Source organism: Pinus tabuliformis, chromosome 2_2 (assembly GCF_031772625.1).
Source record: "Pinus tabuliformis cultivar Carrire ecotype Pingquan chromosome 2_2, CPIR1, whole genome shotgun sequence".
Lineage (NCBI taxonomy): Eukaryota > Viridiplantae > Streptophyta > Pinopsida > Pinales > Pinaceae > Pinus > Pinus tabuliformis.
Genome location: NC_142300.1, coordinates 150,948,796 through 150,973,337, shown reverse-complemented (window position 1 = coordinate 150,973,337; position 24,542 = coordinate 150,948,796). Strand labels below are relative to the sequence as shown.

The window sequence follows — 24,542 nt, the reverse complement described above, 5'->3', positions numbered from 1 at the left end:
CAGTAGCTGGTATACTTCTATTAGAATCGTGATATCCCTTGCAGCATAGATGGGGTGGGAGATTCACCAGATGGATGTTAAGACGGCATTCTTGAATGGGATGATAGAAGAAGAAGTATACATTAAATAGCCAGAGGGTTTTGAGACACATGAGAAGAAATCTCATGTATGCAGATTAAAGAAAGTTTTGTATGGGCTTAAACAAGCACCTAGAGCATGGTAATATCGAATTGATGGCTACTTGCAAAAGAAGGGGTTCGTCAAGAGTGACGTAGATCCTAATCTCTACTATCTTGTCGTAGAGAATGAGCCTCTAATCCTGGTGTTATATGTGGATGATCTTTTCCTGACAGGATCATCTAGGCTCATCAAAGACTGCAAGAAGAACCTAGCCACAGAATTCGACATGAAATATTTGGGACAGATGCATTATTTCATGGGGTTGGAAGTTTGGCAGCAAAAGGGTGAGACCTTCCTTAGACAAAGGAGATATGTTACAGAGATCTTGAAGAGATTCAGGATGCAGCACTGTAGACCTATGGCTACTCCAATGATCACCAACTGGAAGAAGATCGATGTATCAAAAGATAAAGACGATGATCCCACCTTGTACAAGCAGCTTATAAGGTCCTTGATGTATCTGGTCAATACCAGGCCAGACATTTGCTATGTTGTCAACACCCTCAATCAATTCATGGTGGAACCCAAGAGGGCGCACTGGGCAGCAGCCAAACATGTTCTCAAGTATATACAAGGAATAGTCGAGCATGGACTATTATACACCCAAGGCAATGACATCAGGTTGAGTGGGTTCACTGACGCAGATTGGGCTGGAAGTTCAGTAGATCGGAAAAGTACAGCTGGGTACTGTTTCAACATTGGATCAGGAATGACCTCCTGGTGTAGTAGGAAACAGAAATATGTGGCTCTGAGCTCAACTGAAACAGAATATATGGCAACTAGCATAGCTTCGTGCGAAGCCATATGGCTTAGGAAATTGCTTGTGAATCTATTCAAATGAAAGATGGAAGCGACCAGGATTTTGTGTGATAATTAGAGTTGCATCAAGCTCTCTAAGAATCTAGTATTTCATGATCGGTCGAAGCACATTGATATCAGGTGTCACTTTGTCAGAGACTATGTCCAACGAGGGGCAATACAGTTGAGGTACACACCTACAGGAGAACAGGTGGCAGTCATCCTCACCAAGGCTCTAGGAAGAACAAAGTTTGTTTATTTCAAGGAGAATACGGGGATGGTAAAGAATCCATTTCAGTAGCAGAAATGGATAAGTATCGAGAGTTGCAGTGCAACGGTTAGCAGTCGCAATGCTATGGGCAACATGATGCACTAACACTGCCCTCTCAGCACAGTGGCAGTGGCAGTGTCATGGGCAGTAGTACAGGAAGCAACAGTGAAGTGGATGTGGGGCAGCAGGCAAAGCATCAGCACAAAGGACCGATGCAGAGGATCAGTGTGATACTTCTATGCTAAAGCATTGCTCGAGCACATTCCTCGCTAAGAGGGCGCGTTGATTTTGGGTAGCATTGGATGTGTCTAGATTTGAAAGTTGGTGGAGAGGCTAAGGCACATGAAATATCCAAGACCCGGAAATCATTTGGAGAAATTCCACCCAGATGAGGAGTTATTAAAATAATTAATATTTTTAATAGGTTCCTAAGTCTAAACTTAGGAAAATAAAAATATTAATGGGTATTAATAAAGATAAGGATGAGAAGCTTCTAAGAGACGAGGATCAAGTCTGTTTTAATCTTAGCCGTTGATTGGAGACTTAATCTCGGCCATTGATTCATCAACAGGAAAAGTATAAGAGAAGAATTGAAGATCATTTGGAGACACATTGGCATATACTCAGTATCCCAAGGAAAATCGATTCTCAATGAGAAGGAGATCGATTTCAGAGGGAGAGTTGCAGGGTGGAGGAAGAGGAGGGCATCAGCAGCAGTCAGTGACTGAGGAGGAGGTGACGCAGGGGTATTGAGAGACAACGCAGAGGGAGACGCAGTCCAGGGGAGACATAACTCTCACGCACGCTGACCCAGAGGGACACAGAACCACATAGAGTGATGCAGAGGTGATGCTGAAGTGGGAGAATGTTATGAATATAATTCATAACAAGTAATTAAATAAAATAAATATAAATATTAAATAATCAAATATCAATTAGGTTAAATAGCCATTAAAGTTAAGTGAAAAGGCATGTCTAAAAGACATGCCCAATCACGAAAGGTCACCTGCTGAGGTATAAAAGCAGGGTCCTCATTGTAACAATTATCACATATACATCTTATATATATATAAATAAATTATTATTTTAAAAACCTCGTGTATTTTAACATATTAAGTCTTCAAGCTATCAGTTTTCTTGTTTCAGCCATAGTTTTTATGCTTCAATGGTATCAGAGCCATGGCACACGATATAATCATGAAGGTCTTTGAACATTGTTCGCCGCACAATGTACCATTACGTTCACATTGTGATTGCATTGAACAATTTAGTAAAATTCAAGAAGCATTTCAGCGTTTAGAAAAATCATATGCAGAAGTTAAAGCATGTCGAAAGGGAATTGACAAACAAGAAGATGAACAATATCATAACAATGAGGAAGATAATGAAGAAGATCCACATGAAGATGAAAATGAACTCAACAATGATCGTGATGAGAAGGATAGTCAAAGTGGGTATATGAAAACTAGAGAAGAAGACCACTCAAAATCCGAATCCAATTGGGAATATGAAAAAAAGAAGTAGTTCATCTTGTTTCTCATTCAAATTAGAATGAACTTACAGAGTCCCCTGAGATCACAGATAGACCAATAAAGAGGAGGAAAAAACGAAGTGCGCAGCACAAGGGCCGCGGCGAAGCAGGAGGAGAAGGTGTAAGAACACAGTTTTGCAGGGCTGTTCAAAGCTTCTATTGGAGCTGTTGTTATCAACAATCATACAGGTTTCATGCAATGCAGGCAATGACTGGTGCCCAAGAAGGGTTCACATTTTCTCCTCCTCATGTTATTCGGCACAGAGCTGAACAACTAGAGATGGATGAAACTAAAAAATTACAACTTGTTCCATCGTATTTAAGTTTTCTTGGGGATATATTTGATGAAGTCTATACCATGCTTCAACCAAGTATACAAGATTATGAAGCACGGCAAGCATTGATACTTTTGTTGACAAAATTGTAAAGCTAAATATTCATGGTAGCATTGTTAGCAGTGCTTGGTGAATATTGCAATCGTGTTTTTATTTAGTATTTGAAGTAAAATAATTTTGTTAAAAATTAAATACATTGAATAATTACTGATTGATTGCAATAAGTGATATTCTTATCAATCTTTCATAGTTGGAACCACTCTCAAACATCCTAAAACAATTAATGATAATGTTAAAAATTTAAGTAAAACTAGGGTATGTATCTCATGAGATGAATCATGGGAAATAAAAACAATAGATTTCCCCTTGTTTTCTTGATGGAAAATAGTCACAGTGTCTCCATGCCTCAATCCCCTAAGTCACTTTTAAAAAATGAGGGTTAAAAGGGAAAAATTTTGGTTATAAGTTGAAACTGACAAAGACGGGGTGATAAATTCAAATTATAGCGATAATTTCAAAAGGGAAAATTATCGCAATAATTGCAGTCAATATTATTGGTTTTGGCAATATTATCGCAATAACAACACTGGACTCTAAATACACCACACCTCTCATTTGTATTCATATTCTGTTGTTGTTGATCTCTTTTATAAAGTGTTTTATGCCTAAAGGCACCTGTATCTTTGGTATTCTCCTGTGGTTGGCATTTCCTCCTTTATGTGCACTTGTGAATCTCATGTAGTGCACTTGTGCTTGAGCTTTTTCTCTCTGTAGCACACTAGGATTCTCTCTCAAGTGCACTTGTGACTGGGTTATTCCAGAATTTAGGTTTGTCTTTGGTTCCATTTGATTCTTCTTCTTTCACTTGTGAATCCCAACATGTGCTTTCATCAAATGTGCATTATCTACCCTGGATCTGAACTTTCAGATGCCCACACTCTCTGGTTCTCACCATTCGTCCAATTTCCATTATCTTTCATATTATATTAGATAATGCACATACACACTGAATTATGCAGAGAGAGAAAACAATGAAATTACTTGACATTACTCAACGTGTGAAAATGTCAACACAAAGATGAGGGAGGCTGTCTACTACATCACATACCCTACAACCACCTTACTACATTAAGAACTTAATTAACCTAAATATACCGACTTTATTAACGTAAGTCACTTAACTTTGCACCAAACAGTATATTAATACATCACCATGTGATCATAACACTAAGCTAACAAAATAAAAGCATAAAGCAACTCCCTAGCTCTTGAACATGAAGCCAAACAAATCAAAATGATACAAAAGAACATGTTCATATTTATGCCTGATATATTTATTGCTCAAATTATTCTCAGGGACTCCCTGAATTTCTTGAGATTTGACAAGTATTTGGTCAACTACTGGACCAGGTCAAGACTATTTAAGTCTTCAGTTTGACCGCTGAGTATGAATATCACCCTTGGCTTAGTAAATGGCCAAGCTGAATGCACTCGTCAAGTTTTCGCATGCCCTGTTACTATGGTCATCAGTGAGATATATTAGTATTTATTTTAAATAATCACTTCAACAAGAACAAAAATATAAAATGAATATTAGTCTCTATTGGGTGTTTCCAAAGGTAGCTATGAACAGGTCATAAGTAAAATAATCTCAAACGATATGGGGCAGCAGAACTAGAGGCATTGGAAAAACAATTCACAATGCAACAATAGCTTTCTAATAAAATAGTTAGTCCTTTAAGTTTTGTTAAGTGAAAACTTGAATCAATAGAATTTAGACAGGGAGGGGTCTGGAAGTATGCAACATATCTGGAAAACTTGAGGCACTGGAAAAACCATTCACAATGCAACAAAAGATTTCTAATTGAAAAAAAATTAGTCCTCTAAGCTTTGCTAAGTGAAAACTTATATCAATTAGAATTTAGACAGGGAGTGGTCTGGAAGTATGCAACATATCTAGAAATTAGATATTACTCATTCCAAATGCAAATGATAGTTGAAAAGAAGGCCACGAAAAATTTAGTAGGATTCCAAGAAAAAGATATACTCATTCATATCCATAGCTTACATTGCTACAGGCACCCATCAATGAACTATACAAAACACTGCCTGGTGTTAATCCCTGGAGTTTGGCACCATGAAGAATTTCAAATGCGACATCTATTCTTCCAGCATGCCCAGCAGCATCTATCAGTGAGCTATAAAACACCTGCAAATCAAAAATTAAAAATTCAGTAGAAGTTTTATGTACAACCATTTTTATGAACAGATGTAAATAAAACTGCATCAATATCATAACAGTAAGGTAGCCCAGACAATCTCCACAGACTAGTGATACAAATATGTAAGCATGAATATTTTATAAACAGAAGCTACACTAATTGTGCCCTTAGGGAGATGAATTAGTCGAGGAAAAGATAAAACAAACCTGCCTAATTGCGTTTGGAAAACCATGATCTAAACTTAAAGCCATAATTCTTCACGTAGCTGAATATTGTAATGTTCCTAAACAGGAATTTAAGTGATAATCCAATTAAACAAAGAGCACAACAGTGGAAAATTAAAAACATTTAGCAAACACCCATGAGACACTGTAATGCTGGAACTGTTGAGCCATATATTATGAAATATGACAGCATGAGTACAATATATAAATGGAGTAGTGCACCTGAATTTGTCTCAAGGACAAGATGGACCAAACCCAGGTGGCAGAATCGCTGGAAAGATGCCTGCTCAGTTGTTGCTCTACTATGCTCTGCGTTGTCCCAGTAAAGTGAACTATTGATCTTCTGACTTCGACCTATAGGAAAGTGGCCAAAAACGGCCTAGAAAATTCTGCCCTTTCAGCCTTAGACTCCTTGGAAAAAACCCAGAAAAACCCAGAAGGGAATTTCTTTGATTTTGACTTTGGATTTTCGGCCTCTTGGGAGCTACTATCCAGCTACCGCTGCCAAATTAGATTTGCAGGAAAAAGCCTGCAAATCCACCTGGAAACGCCCCTCAAATGCTACTTTCCCCTATACTATCTGATCCCTTGCTTCCCGGATGGTTCTTGGCCCTGATGGCTGCTCAATCAAGCCCCACGAATTTGCTGTTGGAGGCCACTGCGCAGTCTCTCTGCCCAGAAATGTATAATGCAGTGTGTATTGGCTAGCTGGATGGCTGCAAAACACTGATAAAATACCCACAGTCCTCCACCTTTTTTGCTCCCGAAAACTCCTAGCAAGTTAGTGGCCCCTTAGCTCGCTGAATCAACCTTTGTGTATTTCTGGCCGCCTAGAAAACACGCAGTTCCTTCCTCTGCGTGGCTGGCTGAGTTGTGAATCATTGCTGGAAACTCCTGCAATCTCTGTGGAATGGCCTCCCTAGGGCAGCACAAATAGTCCCCCAAAGTAGAGGTTGAATCTTCCCTACAGAAAACTTGTGGCTAAACAGCTGGTAGACTCACTAAGCAGCAGAGCGTACAAGAATGAGTTTGTTTGTCAAATATTCAGAATGCTGGAAAATGAGAGCTCCATCTTCCTTTATCACCTTGGCCCCCTTAGCTTCTTGTGGGCCCCTCCTTCCACTAGCTAGAATTCCCTCCAACGTCCTCCTTGGCCAAATTCGAATTATGTATGTGGTGGCCCCCACATTCCACTAGCTACCAAAAAACAATTCAAACTGCCTATAGTTCCTAAGTTTCTGCGTGTGGGGTCCTCCTCCTAAACCAAAATTGCTACCAAAATTGTGTTGTTGCATCTCGTGACTAATTCATTTGAGAAGGGACATTAAGTCCTCTGCTCTGCCTAAAGGAGGAAAGAATATGTTTGTAGACAAAACATTCTACTATACAAGTACATTAATTTTTTTATGAATCACATACCGATGATAAAAAGGAGCTGGAACATATTTTAAGACAAATTCTCAAAAAGCCTTTCATCCATGCCAAAAAAATTAATTTGCTATGTTACCTACCAAGTTCTCACTTAAGCGGCAAAAAGTATGTAATATTATTTTATAAATTTCGATAATTTCTCTCTTCTGATTTCTTCAGAAAATTTCCACATTATTCCACAAAAAAATGCCACAAAATATTTTTGCCAATTAAATAGATCAACCGAAGGCAAAGATATGCAGCGATAAACTCAACCAATTGTTTTATTAATCATATCAAGAAAAATACATGCTGACAACTTTTTCTAAATGCCAAAATCGATTTACTGGAAGCCTGGCTGATGGTGATGCAAGCTGCTGCAAAATTTCGGACTCCTGGAGACTGTTGCATTTTGATCTTCCTTGCTTCGTTAAGTACAAATGGAAACCCTGGAGTGGTTCTCCCTCTTGACTAGCTAGGTGGGTGTTTCACCACCGAAACTAGTTTTATTGTAATATTCCTAGGGAGGATAGTTTCACCCTAAATAAGTATCTACACTAGTGTTACCAACATCCATACAAAGCTCAATGAGCATGTTACCCACCAAAATAGGTAATCCCATAGCAGAAAACTTTTCTCCTATTCTTGATAGCTAGTCGGTCAACCATGCATCTAGCAGCCCCTGACATCCACCACTCGCTGATGATATTCCATCTATCTCCACCATTTGCTTCTCACCCATCCGACATGACCACATGGATGAAGGTGGGCTTTGTAATGTTCCAAATGGATATTTCGCTAATTTTGCAAAAATCTAGCTTAACCAAAATTTCTCCATAAAATAACCATTCAAATAACAAAAGATTGCCATTCAAAATAGAACAACTAGAGTGCATGCAATTCCATAACACGATAAACAAAAATAATCTCAGCTTTTATTGTAATAGATAAACTGGGTTACATGCAAATATAACCAATATAGCTGAGATGAAAAGCTGGCCTCGACAAATCTACTCCAATGTTGCATCGGCCCTCCCAAAACTAAACTGAAATCAATCACTGCACCTGTGAACTCTGGCTAAATCCACCAAGGCGATGAGGTGGGTTTTCATCCACTCTCACCAAAAATCACCCAAGGGTTTCCGTCCTGGGGTTACCAGCGAAGTACAAAACCGGGTTGTCAACCTCTCATACAAAATGTAATATAAAATCCAAGATGTCCTCCAATGGCCTCTTCCTCTTTTATAGATTTGATGGACCCCCCTAGAACCTCCTATTTTATTATATTTTAATCACAGGGCATTTTTCCCTCTTTTATTTCAATTAAAATATTCTTTTTAATGCGGGAAAAGGGTAAATTGGCCACCATGTCTTTTCAAGTCACTGAAACTCACATCTAACCATCTCATCTTGTAGATCTTCTTGTTTTGATTCCAACGAGCTATTATACTAAGGTGTTATGTTAGGTATTTCTCTCAAAATGCCACTTTAAGCTTAATTAATTGAGTCAGGCCCAATAATTACTCTGTTTTTTAAAAGTTGTCAAAATGCACAAAAACGAAAGGCAAATTGTGTGTATGATAGAACATACCAAGCGAATGCCATCAAACTTCATAGAAACTCCTCAAAACCCCTCCAAAAGCCTATGGGCCCACTGATGACACCAACCTGCACCTCTGACCTTTTTGCCCCTAACTCTGAAAGTCCATCCTAACCATGTCATAAGGAACACCAAAAAAATGAACATTACAAATCCTCCCACCCCAAGATTGCTTGCCCTCAAGCAATCCAAACCTGTGGCCCAACGCAACTGAGACCCAATGCCCAGATCCCATACAAACCACTGGGTGATGCTCTGCCTCCGTGTGATGCTCTACCTCCCTAGTTAAGAGGGAGTGTTGAAGAAAGTGTAACTAGGTTCCGTATTTACAAATGAAATTTTGATCTTTGTACTTGTCAAGAAAAGGAAATATTATTTTTGTAAATTATAAGAATGAGTTTCTTTCTCATTCCATAGGTCTAGGAAAGTCAAAGAGTCAAAGACCTGTGTAAAGAACTCTTCTTGACCATATATGTAATTTATATGTCTATAAAATGGTGTCTAACAGCCCTCCAGTAATGACGAGCACAATCCTCTTCATGTCAGCCAGAAAATGAATTAAATGTAAGTCATGTAGTCTCACATAAGACGACACCTCCATCCGCAAATCACAGGTGCAAAACTCGAACTTGTCTGAGATTTTCGGATGAGATTACAGTGTTTCAAGACAGCGGATAAGGTACAGGAAACTCGGTTGCCTCTACACCTTTGTGGGTAATCACAGAAGCAGCATGACAGTGTTAGTGCACTTGCAAAGAGGAGGACAGTCTCTGTCTCGGCCTCTTGATGATCACAATCTTTAACGTAGACATACAGCACACAGTCACTATGTAATATATGTTGAAGAAAGTGTAACTAGGTTCGGTCTTCATAATGACATGATCTTTGTATTTAATAAAAGGAAATAAATTATTTTTGTTTTGGTAATCTTGCTACATGGCTTTCATGAGCAATAAGTGTAACTAGGTCAAACATTTCTTCTTGATGTCTTTAGGATTTTGTTTATATGACAAAGAGTCATGTCATGAATGGAGAAGCTCTTTAAGAGCCTATGTAAAATGTATTGGTGTCAAACCAGCCCTCCAAGACCAAGAAGAATCCTCCAAGAGCAAGCTCACCGAAATCTGCAAGCAAAACAACAAAGGAATGTAACGTCAGCTCCAAAATGAATTAAATAAATAAATATATGACATGTCGGCTTGAAGAAAGGGTCACGTCGGTTCGAAAGTTCATGTCGGCTTGCATATATGGGATGACCACTATAAATACCCATGAAGAGTCAACGAAAGATATACAAGAAAATTTCGGAAGGCTCTGAGATTTCGTGTGGAGGAGCAGAGCCGCAGTTAGGGCTTGACTGCACCTCGTTTGGGGTTTAGGTGTAGTCTTGACCTCGGCCTAATGGAGCAGAACAAAACTCTCTTAAAGATGAAGCCGCAGTCATAAAGAGGAGCCGCAATAAAGGGTGGCTGCAGTGATAAAGAGAGAGCTGCAGTCAAGCATGGAGGAGCCGCAGTCCAGTGAGGTAGTTGTAGTCAAGACCTTGCATGAATGGAGCAAAATGATTCACGCAATAGTGAGGTAAGATGTTTAGGCATATTGGATAAGAGTATGAAGATGATCCAAGTAACGTATTCATTGCATAATGCAAACAATGATCAGAATTACAAGAAGTGTCAAGGGTCATATCTCGGCATCTCTATCTTAACTTTCGGATTTGTATCAACAGATCACAATAACATAATGGCTTCGACATACCTATAAGTATCTCGGTAGAATGAAGAAGATCTCATTCAAAGGGGTTGTGTTGATGGATCTCGCACAACAGTCATGATATATGGATCTCCGTGACATTCTCATGGGAGTACAAACATCTTGTACAAAAGTATCTTAGAATATAAGGCAGTGATAAAAGAAACAGTGATCACCAATGTGAGGTGTTGACCTAAAGATGATCTGAGGTTGTCATTTATGTCAACCCAAGCAGCACCAAAGATGACCCTGAACTTCCATGGCACAATGGGCTTCATCATTCATGGTTTCTCGTCTCACAACCATTATAGGAATACTCTACTCAAAAATATCTTTCTATCGATATATAGTTCTCCTCGAAACTCCTCACGGTTTGTAAGTTATTCAAGATTAAAGTTAGTAACCCCAATTAGTGGGCTAAAACCCCATGGGGTTGTGGCATTGCATTTATCATTGATTTTGGTCATTGAATAGTCAATAATTAATAATTTTTTAAGCTCCTAAAATCCCTCCAACATTCTTTATAGAAGCCCCTCTCAACTCTATAACAAGAAATCTCATATATCCTCCAAAAGTAGTGATCGTGGCATTTTCGCTATAACTTTATTTTTGCGAACTCTTAGATGTCGAAATTAAAACCCATTTGAGTCGAAATCCTGATGAACTTCGTGACCGAATTTCAAAACTTGGTTCGCTATATTTTCGGAGATATGATCTGTGGAAGTTAGGGCTTTTGCAGGCTCCCGAACTTCATCTCAAAGAGGTGAGCTTGGGAAAATCGTCATAACACTCTCTTTGAGAAGCGGATTGGAATTCTATATGAAGTGGCGGATAGTGCATGGACTGTAATTTTCTATGTATCAATTTCAGAGCTAAAGGAGGAAACAATGACATGTGGCACGTCGTACAAGTTCGCTCTACTGAACTAGTCCATAATTAGGTCATTGTGAGAGATTGGGCATAACTTTGCCTTGAAGAATCCAAATTAGGTCAGACCTGTGGCATTAGAAAGAAGACTCAGAGGGCTACTACAGGACCAAAGATCACATATTGGGGATCTAAAATCACAGAAATACATCAGATTCAATATCGTGCTACTAGAAGGCAAGAAAAAAACTAGATCAAGTGTTGTCAAGGGGTACAAAGGACCAGACTTTCTAGGGCAGAAAAGAGCAAGGTGCAACAAAGAGGTAAGCTCCAGGTAAGTATCTTCTGTATATGCATGTTCATCTTTTAATTACATTAGGTTCTTTGTATTCTAATTGTTAATTTTAGGTATGTGCTATGCTTAGAGCAATTTATTTCAATTTTCACAGTTAGCTCAATATCTTTTCCAGATTAGCAATCACATCAGCATCAAAGTAAACTGCAGATAGAACATAAACATAAATCGCAGAAGACAAGCCAAGACAAGAAGACACAAGATGTGGCACTAGCCAGGGACAAACCCCAATGTCGGGAAACCCTTGATCAATTCTTCTTATATGTTCTTCAATAGTTCAGCAGAGAGAGAGAGATAGTACATTTACAACAGAAGTCAACACTTTGACTTACCTAGATAAGAGCATAGATCATCTCTAAGAAGATGATACATGAGATCAATTGAAGACATGTTGCTTCAACTAATTCTCCAAGGTGACTCATTCACCTATCATTGTGTTGCATCTCGTCATCATGCTGCACCTCACCGTCATGCACCATGTTGCACCCATCATCACAATGTTGGACCTTATGACCATGTTGTACACATCATACTGTCGCACCTCATGTTGCACTGTTGTCCCAGTGTTTAGCATTGTTTGTACCTTGTACCACTACTGCACCATGCATTTACCCATGTGCTTGCTACACCATGCATTTACCCATGTGCTTGTTGCACCATTGCTTCTTTGTGTACTTGCTGCACCAAGTACCATACTGTTGTCCCAATGTGCTTGCAGCACTATGCTTGTTGCACCTTGTTGGTGTTGTTGTACCATGTACCATACTATTGCAACACCATGAATTTGTTGCACTAAATACAACTGTCCCATGTACCATACCACTATGTATAGCCACCATGTCCTTGTTCCTGTTGTTGTCCTATTGTGCCACTGTTGCACAATGTCATAGTTATCCTAATCATTGTGCTATCCCAACATGTTGTTGTCCCAACATGCTGTTGTCCCATCATTGTGTTGTCCAATGAGTTTGCAGCACCATGTACCTTGTTGTACCATTGTACCATTGTACCATTCTTGTCCCATTGTGCACCATATGCCATTGACCATTGTTGTCCCATTGTTGTACCATATGTTGCACCATGCATCCAACTGTCATATTCAAGGTGGCTAGCTATAGTGCTATGGCTTGCAGCCTAGCACATAGCAATGCCAATGTCTTCTCCTCTTAGCGTTTAGGTGACAGCAATAGGCTTCCATTAAGACAGCAATCTATGACAATCATAACAATAGTTAGAGAACAATATTAAGGATAGTTGGAGGTGGCTTCTTTATCTCAACGTTTAAGTGTGAGAGCTCCATGACAGCGAGGGCATTACTTGTGTAGAACTTCTCTTCTAAGACAACATTTAGGTACCATCTCCATTAGGCAGCGTAGCAACTAAGATTAGGGCATCTCTCCTCCATAGACCTACAGTTAGGGTTTCTGCCTTCATTTCCATGGCTGCGTATTTAGGGCATCTCCATAACTGCGGTTAGGATCACCCTTGGGACAGCGTAGTAGATGAGGGCTTTCTTCCTTGATAGCGTAGAGGATTAGGGTTGACTGCGTCCTAGATCTAGGTCATGCGTAGAGCTGCTAGGGCATCATCTAGGACTGCGTTTAGGCCATCCTTTTAGGACAGCGTTTATCCCGTAGAGATTCTTCTTTCCATTAAAACTCAAAACAAATGGAGAAGAAGAAATCTCAAGAGAGTTGTGTCTACAAATGACTTGCAAGGCACTTGTATTTATACCAAAACGTGGAGCACAAGAGGGGACAATTTAGTCGCTGGCCAACCTTGACGAATTGTCCCATAACACAAATAAATTCATATCTCCATGAATACTTATCGGAATCAGATGATCTTTAGATCAATCCTACACCTCTCGATGAGAGGGATCCAAGAAAAATATCGGCTGCCATAAATAAGATGACCCACATGGAGTTTGGCCCTAGTTTCCAATTTTAACACTCCCTCTCAACTAGGAAGAATTCCATCCGTTGATCCATCTACCAGACTCTACTATCTCTGCCATCAGTGCCCTGCACTACTCTGCTCTGCTGAGCTCTGTTATGCTGAGCTCTGCTAAACCATGAAGAAGAAGAATTGACTGAGAATGTCTCATACCATTCTTTACTGACCCGAAGTCAGTTTTATTGATCTCAGATCAATATCACAAGAGAGTGTCTCAAACCACTCATATTGATCCCAAATCAGTTACATTGATCCCCAATCAATGGAGGTCAACCTAGCATAGGGAGTACGGTAGATACAATGATGTGTCCATCGACAGTCCTACTATGGTCCCTAACCCCATTTCCCTGCTCATTGGCCAGATGAGAGGTACTTTCCGTGAGTCCCAGACTGCATGGGTAGGATGCCTCAATAGGAGAACCATTCATCCTATCCCTAAGTTGTCTTGGGGTATCACAGGGGAAGGCTGAGCCATTCACCTTGTACACAGCACGCCATTAGGGGAGGGTGAGTTGCCCTATGGTCGTGTGTTGCTCCAGTAGTGTACCCCAAGCCCCCCGAAGCTCCTAGAGCTCAATGCATGCAACATGCAGGACCCTCATAAGAAGGTCTCTCAACAACTCCAAGTCGTTCGGGAAAGTCACAGATTTGACATTTCCCCCGGGCTTTGACAGAATGTCTGTGACTTGTACATCAATCTCAGTGCGATAGAACCTCTTTGCTCATCGATGTACCATATCCCAGATAAGGTAGTATATGATGTCTATATACTGGAAAAATTATAGAATACTGGATTCCTCAACAATTGAACCCCCCTGGTTGACACAGAAGATCACGGTGGTATCCATCATGTGTACAAATAGCTCACTGAAGAGCTCCAGCAACCAGGTAGCTTCACACAATGTCATACTCGTAGCTATGTATTCAGTCTCAGCGGTGTTCAAAGCAACCATCTTCTGCTTCCTACTCATCCAGGATATCGAGCAGAACCCAAAGAGTATCAGCACTCAGAAGTTCTCTTGAGATCCTCCACACTGTCTGTCTAAACAGCATTCGAATAATCATGCAGCTTCACATTTCCGGTAGTGTATCTCAGTTCATGAGAGATTGTGCCTCGAAGATATGTCAGAAGATTCTTGGCACCAATCCAGTGAGGCTCAACCATAGATGAGCTCATCATGCTAACTGCAAAACATATGTCCGAACGGAAATTCACCAAGAGCATCAACGCAAATGAGTTTATGGAACTTAGAGGCATTTCCCAAATCTAGTCCAGCATCACTACCATATAACTTCTGAAAGTTAAGATCCTCGAGGTAGTCACGGGCTTGCAATTTACCATTCCACATCTGAAATCCAACTCCCTCTTACTTCTGCAAATGAGATGGTCTACACATGTCAGAAATAGGTCGTCCTCAGAAGGTGTCGGTATGAGACGTCTATCAACCACAACCTTCGAGCAATGGTTTGGATCAGTTTCACTCCTAGTGAATCTCAGCTTCATCGGACAGCTATCAATCCTCTCATACTACGCCCGGGGTATTTTGCTTCAAACCATAGAGGGCTTTCTTCCACCTGTATACATGAGATTCCCGATCATGAATCTCAAACTCCTCGGGTTGTTCCAAACCTGTGGACCTGCTACATGAGGGGAATGGTCCCTTTGTAAGATTTTCCTTCGGCACATCTCAGACATGTACCTTTATGCTCTTCTTGAATTCAGGCATCCATGTCACCATTTGACTCACATAAGGTAGGGCCTCATAAGTAGACCTCCGGTGTTATAGATGAGATATGTCAATTGACATGATCCCCAATGGACCATTCCGCAACTTGACACAAATTGCCAACCCTGAACCCATGAGTAAAAGCATCTTTGAAAATTTTATTTTCAAACATTTACCTTTCCATCGATGAATGCCACCCTTAAACCTTTGACTTCCATTGCTGAAACGGACACCAGGTTCTTCTTGCGATCAAGTACACAAAAGAGATCTTTGTAAATGAATCGAGTTACCCTCATTTAATTGAGGGGTAACATTCCCTACACCCTTTTTGGGATAGGTGGTATAGGCTCCAAGTATAATCCCACGATTGTTTCCATCTCTACCAAATTAGGGAGATCACCCTTTTATCCGATGAAGTGCCTTGAAGCACTAAAATCAATAAGCCTTATTCCCACAGAATCTGAAGGAGAGGGCCAATACAAGATAACGCTTCTTTATCTTATCGGAAACAACATTTGATTCTTCGTACCTGGGGTTCCTTGCTTTCTTTGAAGAGTCAGTCGTTTCCTTGATGACCTGCATTACCTGTCATTCCTCCGATCATTGAAGATGTCCCTGGAATGATTGTTATCTTCATCAAGAGATGTGTCCCTGCCATTCGGACACTCCTTCGCATAATGGCCTAACTTATTATAAACAAGGCATCTATCTTTCTTTCCACCCTTAGATCCAGACTTCCCATTGAAGTGATCTTTAGGTGGGCCATCAAAAGCTTCTGTTGCGCCATTCTGATAATATTCTCTACTTCGACTTCACCCTTGGCGAATTTGAAGAGGGATGAGGAATCCATTGATCCTTTTGTCCTTTCCCAACTGTCTTTGGTGATTGCTCTTTCACTCTTGCTTGGTCTTTGTCTTCACCTCAGCTCTGATACCATGTTAATTTTAGGTATGTTCTATGCTTAGAGCAATTTATTTCAATTTTCATAGTTAGCTCAATATCTTTTCCAGATTAGCAATCACATCAGCATTAAAGTAAACTGCAGATAGAACATAAACATAAATCGCAGAAGACAAGCCAAGACAAGAGGACACAAGATGTGGCGCTAGCCAGGGACAAACCCCAATGTAGGGAAACCCTTGATCAATTCTTCTTATATGTTCTTCAATAGTTCAGTAGAGAGAGAGAGATAGTACATTTACAACAGAAGTCAACACTTTGACTTATCTAGATAAGAGCATAGATCATCTCTAAGAAGATGATACATGAGATCAGTTGAAGACATGTTGCTTCAACCGATTCTCCTAGGTGACTCCTTCACCTATCATTGTGCTACATCTCGTCATCATGTTGCACCTCACTGTATTGCACCATGATGCACCCATCATCATAATGCTGGACCTTATGACCATGTTGTACACATCATACTGCTGCACCTTATGTTGCACTATTGTCTCAGTGTTTAGCATTGTTGTACCTCTGCCACTATTGCACCATGTTGTCACCCATGTGTTTGTTGCACCATTGCTGCTTTGTGTACTTGTTGCACCAAGTACCATACTGCTGTCCCAATGTGCTTGCAGCACTATGCTTGTTGCACCTTGTTGTTGTTGTTGTCCCATGTACCATACTATTTAAGCACCATGAATTTGCTGCACTAAATACAGTTGTCCCATGTGCCATACCACTATGTACAGCCACCATGTACTTGTTGTTGTTGCTGTCCTATTGTGCCACTGCTACACAATGTCATAGCTGTCCTAATCATTGTGTCGTCCCAACATGTTGTTGTCCTAACATGCTGTTGTCCCAACATGCTGTTGTCCTAACATGTTGTTGTCCCAACATGCTACTGTCCCATCATTGTGTTGTCCAATGAGTTTGCAGCACCATGTACCTTGTTGTCACATTGTTGTATGTTAAAATTGGCAACTAGGGCCAAGTTCCATGTGGGTCATCTTATTTATGGCAGCTGATATTTTTCTTAGATCCCTCTCATCAAGAAGTGTAGGATTGATCTAAAGATCATCTGATTCCGATAAGTATTCATGGAGTTATGAATTTATTTGTGTTATAAGACAATTCGTCAAGGTCGACCAACAACCAAATAAACCCCACATGTGCTCAACGTTTTAGTATAAAAGGAGATGACTTGAGAATCATTTCTCACACACACTTCTTGTGTTCTTTTCCTCTCCACTTGTCTTTGGGTTTTTGGTGGGAGGAAGAGATCCTAAGAATCTACGCAGCCCTAAGAAGAGGATGCCCTAGCTCAACGTTGTCACAGAGAAGGCATGCCCTAGATCTAGATGTAGGCAATGAAGAGAAGGCTCTACGTCCTAATGTGGTAGCTTACATGGAGGGCAACTCTTATGGTGGACACAAGGCTATACACTGTCCAAATCGAAGCTGCCCTAAATGTTGTTCAGCCACCCTAAACATTCTTTGTTTTAGCCACAGCATAAAGAGAACAGAACAATGTGGGTTTTGGAAGCTGTTAAGAAGGTCGAGGAGATTCTGGACAACGTGATGAGGAGGAGATGAAGGAGGACGAGCAATGGATGTATTTGAGGACTATTTTTTGTAACAGGCTGAGTAAAGGGATGACTAGGCCGCAACTAAGGCAGCATTCCAACGAAGGTTTGAACGGTTGTCTTAGGCCATTTTAGGTGACCGAATTATTGCAAGGAAGGGCAGCCGCATTAACTATTTAAAGGGCGGGAAAACCCTTAACCAGTTTGTTGCAAATCTCTGGAAGCTTGTTGTGAGGGAAGGTCGTGGACCTTGTAAAGGCTAGAACCACCTAGGATTATTGTGAAGGGTCTCATCCCCACAAGGAAGGGCAGTCGCATCACCTTGGAGCAAATTTGGGCGGAAAAGAAGGCTACCAAAGAGACTGTGATATGCCCTAACCAACCTAAGTTGCAGTAAACAAATCAGACCTTAAAACAGTGAGCTAAGGTATGTTGTCTATGACATTTCTTGTAGGTGTTGAGGATCAGTTTGGGTCCACCACATGATGAAATACACACCCCTTGATGAAGAAATTAGAATGGCTAAGGAGGCGGCTCGAATTGCTTTCTGAAGGGACCAACGTGAAGGAAGCGAGCAGAAATTATAAATAAGATGAAGGCAGCATCATTGAGCACTTTTGATCATTTGACATTTTACACATTGTTGCTCAAGCTCTTCAGCTGAGTCACAGGTGCTATTTAGCACCAAAGGTTTCCAAGGGGAAATCCCACCCTCTTCTTCGGTGGACCACAAGTGCCAACCTAAGGAGGCAAATTCTACTCATCTTTGGTAGCCGGGATGATACCACGCAGCTCCATGAATTTCCTTGGCCAGTTGGGATGCAGAACTAGGGAGTACGCAATTCCTTTGGAAAGTGGGAGTCAGGAATTGAGCACATCCGTTACTAGGCTTTAATTATCAGAATTGCAAGAGGAAAGAAGGGAAATTGCAGGAGAGAGATCCACATTCAGTAGTACGAATTTTTGGGGATTGAGCCTACATCATCTTGCACAGGATTACGCAGTCATTTGTGGGGCCTGAGTGTACGGAAGACTTGAGAGAGAGATTGAGGAGTTGGATTATTTGGAGTTGGATTGGAGGGGATAGTAGGAGATTTTCTAGCATTTTGGTGGAGCAGAAAACGCAACCTCTGCTACAAGTTACATCCTCTGCTTGTGGAGGAGGGTCAAGCATTTGGGGTCAATTTTGGAGCATCAAAACTAGGACAAACCCCTTCTGAGTTTTTCTGGGTTTATTGAGGAGAGGCCAAGATTAATTTGGAAAAAAAATTTGGGCAGATTTCAGGGGTCAAATAGGCGCCCCAACTCAGCCAATAGCTATAGGAGCTAGGGGAAATTGGGCCGAAATTCCGAGGTCAACATTTGGCCAATTCCTTCATGGGTTTTTGTAGGTTATCGGTGGAGAACTTGGGGCTAATTTACCAGAATTCAATGAGCACCGGAGGAGGCCCTAGCAGCGATTATTTGCAGCCAGTAGTGCAATTTTCACTGGGGCAGTGCAGAGATTGTTGGGGACAGCCACATTGCATGTTATAGCAGTTGATTTCATCACCTGGACATTGTTAGCTTGCCTTGGGAAAGCCCAGGTGCATGCTTTCTGATTTTACTTTTGTACCCAGCAATTATATCAATAAAATGGCTCAGCTCAGTGCAGTTTATGGAGATTTCTGGTTGTTTAATGTGCTGTAAATTTTTGTATGTGTTTTTGCTATATTTGTTTTGTTTGTGATTGTAAATTTCCATTAGGAATACTACAATCTAACTGTTTGACAAAATCTCTCAAAGACCAAATCAAACAAAACTTAGAAAAGTGGGTGAAACTTAAGGTACTTCCAGAGAGGAATATTATAGCAAACCACTCCTATGTGTGCAGATTTCCACCACTAATTTCATTCTTTGGTTCTTATTTATGTCGTTTCAGCATCATTAATATCATAATTTTCATCACTATGTCCATTTTTTCCTCTAGTGGAAGCAAGAATTACACTTTTGGATATAAGCACACTACACGTGGGCATTAGAATCTCCATAGGCTCTAACTAATGAATACCCTTGATTAAGGAGATAATTAAGGTTCTAAGAGAAGATATCATTTCCTTCACATATGACAAGAGAAACAAAGTCATTTAACGTTACTATTCTCCTAGTGCAATAATGATGTACTTAATACTGAAAAAATTGCATAAACTTGAAAAGAAACCATTAAAAAAAACTTGAAAAGATAAGATTGAGAGAGAAACCTCATCAGGGCATACACCATTTCTCATCATATCATTATAAACACCAAGGGCAGAATCCAAATCACCCTTTTGGCTGCATGCATTCACAGCCATTGTATAAACATCTGCAGTTCCTTTGATTCCATACTCTTGCACCATCTTGTAGACATCAAGTGCTCGATCAACCTGCATCAAATATCAGGTACCTGAGGAAAAATGACACATGAATGGGTATCAAAAGATTCAATAACAAATAAGACTCACTTGTCCAGATTGTGAGCATGCATTAATTAAGGCACCAACAGTGACATGATCAGGGTCCAGTGGGTGTGGTTCAGCTAGCATCTCAGATAATACATCAAAAGCACGATCAACAGCTCCAGAACGACCACATGCCGTGATAAGTGCGTTGAATATGACACGATCAGGCTTCACTTTCTAAGGCAATAGATTGACAAACAGTTGAGAAAGCTCTTCATACTTACAAATAAGTGATATCACCTTTTAATACATACAAGCTATACCTTTGATCTCATGATTCCATAAACACCAAATGCCTTAGCCACTTGTCCAGTTCTTGCACATCCATCAATCAATGCCCCATATGTGTGAATGCTAGGCTCTAATCCAGCATTAACCATTTCATGAAAAACCTGTACATATAAATTCAAATAAATAGAATTATTCTTATGTAGTGAAAAGTATATGGGCATGGTTGTAAGACAACTTTTAAACAAGATTAACTATAAAACAAAACAAAAAATGGATATCTTTTACATAAATTTATGAATGACAATATGTAACTGCAGAAAGATTAACAGAAGGCACACAGACAGAAAGGGTTGCCCAAATGGTTTTCCCAGTAATCTGCAAAGAAAATTTAATTAATAAAAACACACTTGGAAATATGAATTCTAACTAAGATATATAGCCAGTAGTCTTTAAAAATTTAGCCACACATTTCCAGCTGCAGTTGGTATTTAAAACAAGTACAATGACTATGGAATTTAAACTGACTACAATGACTACAGAAAGTAAAACTAACTTCTGAAATAATTAAAACTTCCATCCAGACCAAGATGACAAAGATGCTTCCTGAAGGTTGTTGCATCCTCAATCGGCCCGAAAATTCATTTCTTAACAATCTCTTCCTCGTCTTCCCGATGTGCATTGTGCCTCTTCATTTCCAACATAGCCATTAAATGGATGGCACTTATTTGGACAGGAAGAATTTGTAATGTCCCCAAATTTTGGATTACCTGGTGAGGTGGTTAGGAGGGTTTTCCTAAGCTTGTGTCAGCCTGGTCATAGGAGCGAGATTACTCCAATGGTGGGCCCGGAGGGTTTTAGAGGAGTTTTATGGGTCCGACTGAGATCACTTACCATATTTCATCATGGGATCAATTCCGCGCGATTTGCTCTTTGTTTCATTGCATTTTGACGATTTCTGTAAAATGGCGTTATTAACAAGCATATTTTAATTAATTACTCTTAAGGTGTTGTTTTAGGCTGATTACTTCGAGAAACACCTTAGTGTAATAGCTCGTTGGAATCAGGGCGAAAAGATGTGCAGGGCAAAATGATAAAAAAAAAGGGGCTTTGGGTGGCCAATGTGACCACAAAGGAAAATTAAGTATTTTCCTACATTACAAGTGACTTTAATTAGTTTATAAAAGTCACTTTATTAAATAAAGAAAGGAAAAGTGCTTTTAAATATTTAATTGGAGAGAAAAGGTAAGTGAGTTATAAAAAAGGGAAATGGAGGTATCTCTCCTCATTCATTCGTGCATTTGTCAATTTGGAGAAAGAGCTCTTGGAGAGAGTTTGAAGGAGAAGCATAGGGTTTTGGAACCCTAGTCGCCATAGCAGACTTCGGTGTTGAAACTAGACACCCTAGTTTGGATTTGAGAGTGAAATCACTCAGATTTCACCATTGAGCTTCAATGGAGAACAAGATTTCCAAGAAATATTGAGGTATTCAAGTGTTATCAGTTGATTTTAGTAGCTTATTTGGTATTCTCTATATCATTTTTGCAGATGGAAGAGCTACCAGAAATCTGAGCCCTGGGAAACAAGTTTCAAGACCAAACAGAGGTTGAGTTCATGGTTTAGAGTAATTGTCCATATCGTGGTAGCAAACAGAGGGCTTCTGGGGTCCGATTTTCCTTTAAAAAAAATGCAGCTTGAGTTCCTAGGCAGAACCACTCCCTTATCACAATGCTGGACAAGTTTCTTTGTCTCCTGGGCAGTGTATTTGTGGCAGAGTGGTGGGAAATTATCGTGGAGCATATTCAGTATTATAGCCAGGCCGAATATCCGATTTTTGGGCTGCTTATTAATTACTTGGTTGGTGCATGAGACGGTACGAGAATTAGAGACCAAGTCCCACTTCTTTCCTTGACTGCAATTTCTAGAACTAATACCTAGAGGACAAGAGCACTCCTGGTGAGCCTACGCTACTGAAAAATTAATCCTCGGACAGCGTGCCATATTTCATGTGAGTAACTGGTGTTGTCAAAGCCATCCTTGAGATTCTAGTCCAGCATGACCAATTTTGGGCATCCTCTTTATAACCAAAAGGCAAAGTCAGCGCAACAATCAAATTGGAGTTTGTTACCGCTCAAACTAGCAAGGGTCCTAGGAGGGCATCCTAAAAGGGAAACTACTAGGTTAAGGGAAAAAATGGAGTGATAGCCCACTATCACCTCAGCTAAGGCTCCCTACTCTTTATCTAATATCCCAAGCGGGGAAATTTTGCAGATTCTTGAAATTTAGCTCAATCAAAATTATCCATATAAAATTTCCATCTATTTTTATCAGAACATTGCCATGTAAAAATATCATCAATAAAATACAGCAAAATAACGGGAACAATCTCGTCTTTTATTATAATGGATAAACTAGGGTTACATGCATATACAACCAAAATAGCTGAGATGAAAAGTTGGCCTCCAAGATAATCTGTTGCCTGCACTGGCCTCCAAAACTATATTGAAATGCCACTGCTAAGCTCTTGATGGAATAACTTTTTTTTTGAAAGTTGTCGGAATGCAACGGAACGAAAGGGAAACTGTGCGGATGATGGAATATACCAAGCGAATGCCATCGGACCTCATAAAAACTCTTCAAAACCCCTCCAAAAGCCTCTAGGCCCACTGAGGACGCCAACCTACACCTGTGACGTGTTTGCCCGCAACTCTGAAAATCCATCCTATCCATGTCATAAGGAACACCAAAAAAAAGAACATTACAAATCCTCCTGCCCCAAGATTGCTTGTCCTCAAGCAATCCGAACCTATGGACTAGTCTGCTCACCCAATGCAACTGAGGCCCAATGCCTGGAAGTTGTTGAAGAAAGTCTAAATGACCTAAAAGAAAAATGAGATATGTATGCTTGTATTTGATCATGTAGAGTCATGTCATATAGTTGCAAGTAACATGATGCTCTATCTCGAGAGCATGATCAAAAGAAAGGATCTCCTCCTTTGAAAGGATGCAAGAAGGCATGGGTCACACATTGACTAGATGAAATCAACATAATATGTCCTCATATGAAATATGAGGTGGTTGACAGTAATCGGAGGAACTCTGATTAAAAGTTCCTGGGAAGAAAAATGTGTGAAGAAGGAAGGAAACATATCGTGGAATATGCAACTATGAAGAAGGCAATCAACATACAAGGATTGAAAGACTTGACTATGATATCTCCATGAAAGATATGAAGACTTTGATAAAGTCTGGAAAAGAAAGAGACCCTTGATGTGATTTTGGGTAGCATCGAATGTGCTCTAGCTCGGAAATTTTGTGGAGGGGCTAGAACACATGAGATCTCCAGAACCCATAAATCGTTTGGAGAAATTCCACCCGAATGAGGAGTTGCTAAAATAATTAATATTTTTAATTGGTTCCTAAGTCTAAACTTAGGAAAATAAAAATATTAATGGGTATTAATAAGAAGAAGGCAACATGGCATGAAGGAAGATTAGCTATGGACTAATGGATTACTTTCCAATGAAAGGAATGATGATATGACTGACACATGGATGAAAGTGATGGATGGTCTAAGCCCTACAAAGAAGTCTCGAAAGATGTAGACTCTATGACAAAGGAGAAATTCATGACATCAAAGGAAGGAGTTCTACAAGTAGCGGGTTGTCCCATGATCTCCACCTAGAAAGTCGTTGAAAGCAAATCCCTGGTCAAGTCCCTATTTAAGAGGGAGCTTGGGTACATTCCTTCAGTGGAATGGGTATGTCCTCCCTAAGTTGAGTGGGAGAGATGGACACATCATTCTTGTCTTCACTTGGGAAGATAGAATGGAGCATTGGGTAAACATTTGGCATCTGATACTCTTGAGGATGAGTTAGGGCATCCAAGATAAGAGTAGTCATGGAGAACCGATATTCTTTGAGGACTAGGAATCCAAGATAAGAATAGTCCTGGTGGAACATACTCTAAGAGAGCTTGGGTGGGGTATGTTCCAAGAGAGACAATGATGAAGGTGTCTATTAATCATTAGTCTCGCCAGCATTATGCTCTGACCTTGTGGAGAGATAGAGCT

The 24,542-nt window shown here is 40.1% G+C and overlaps 1 protein-coding gene across 2 annotated transcripts in view; it reads right to left on the bottom strand.

The window, feature by feature from the left end:
• Positions 1-24,542, bottom strand: part of MRL1 (Pentatricopeptide repeat (PPR) superfamily protein) — a 403,655-nt gene that overhangs the window by 303,182 nt on the left and 75,931 nt on the right. For both annotated transcript variants that reach the window (XM_089404401.1, XM_089404402.1), the window contains exons 7-10: positions 20,506-20,634; positions 20,246-20,419; positions 20,003-20,167; positions 5,184-5,324 (exon numbers count right to left, since the gene is read on the bottom strand). In XM_089404401.1, coding sequence (XP_089260527.1) covers positions 5,184-5,324; positions 20,003-20,167; positions 20,246-20,419; positions 20,506-20,634 — 609 coding nt within the window. The remainder of the gene's footprint in view (positions 1-5,183; positions 5,325-20,002; positions 20,168-20,245; positions 20,420-20,505; positions 20,635-24,542) is intronic.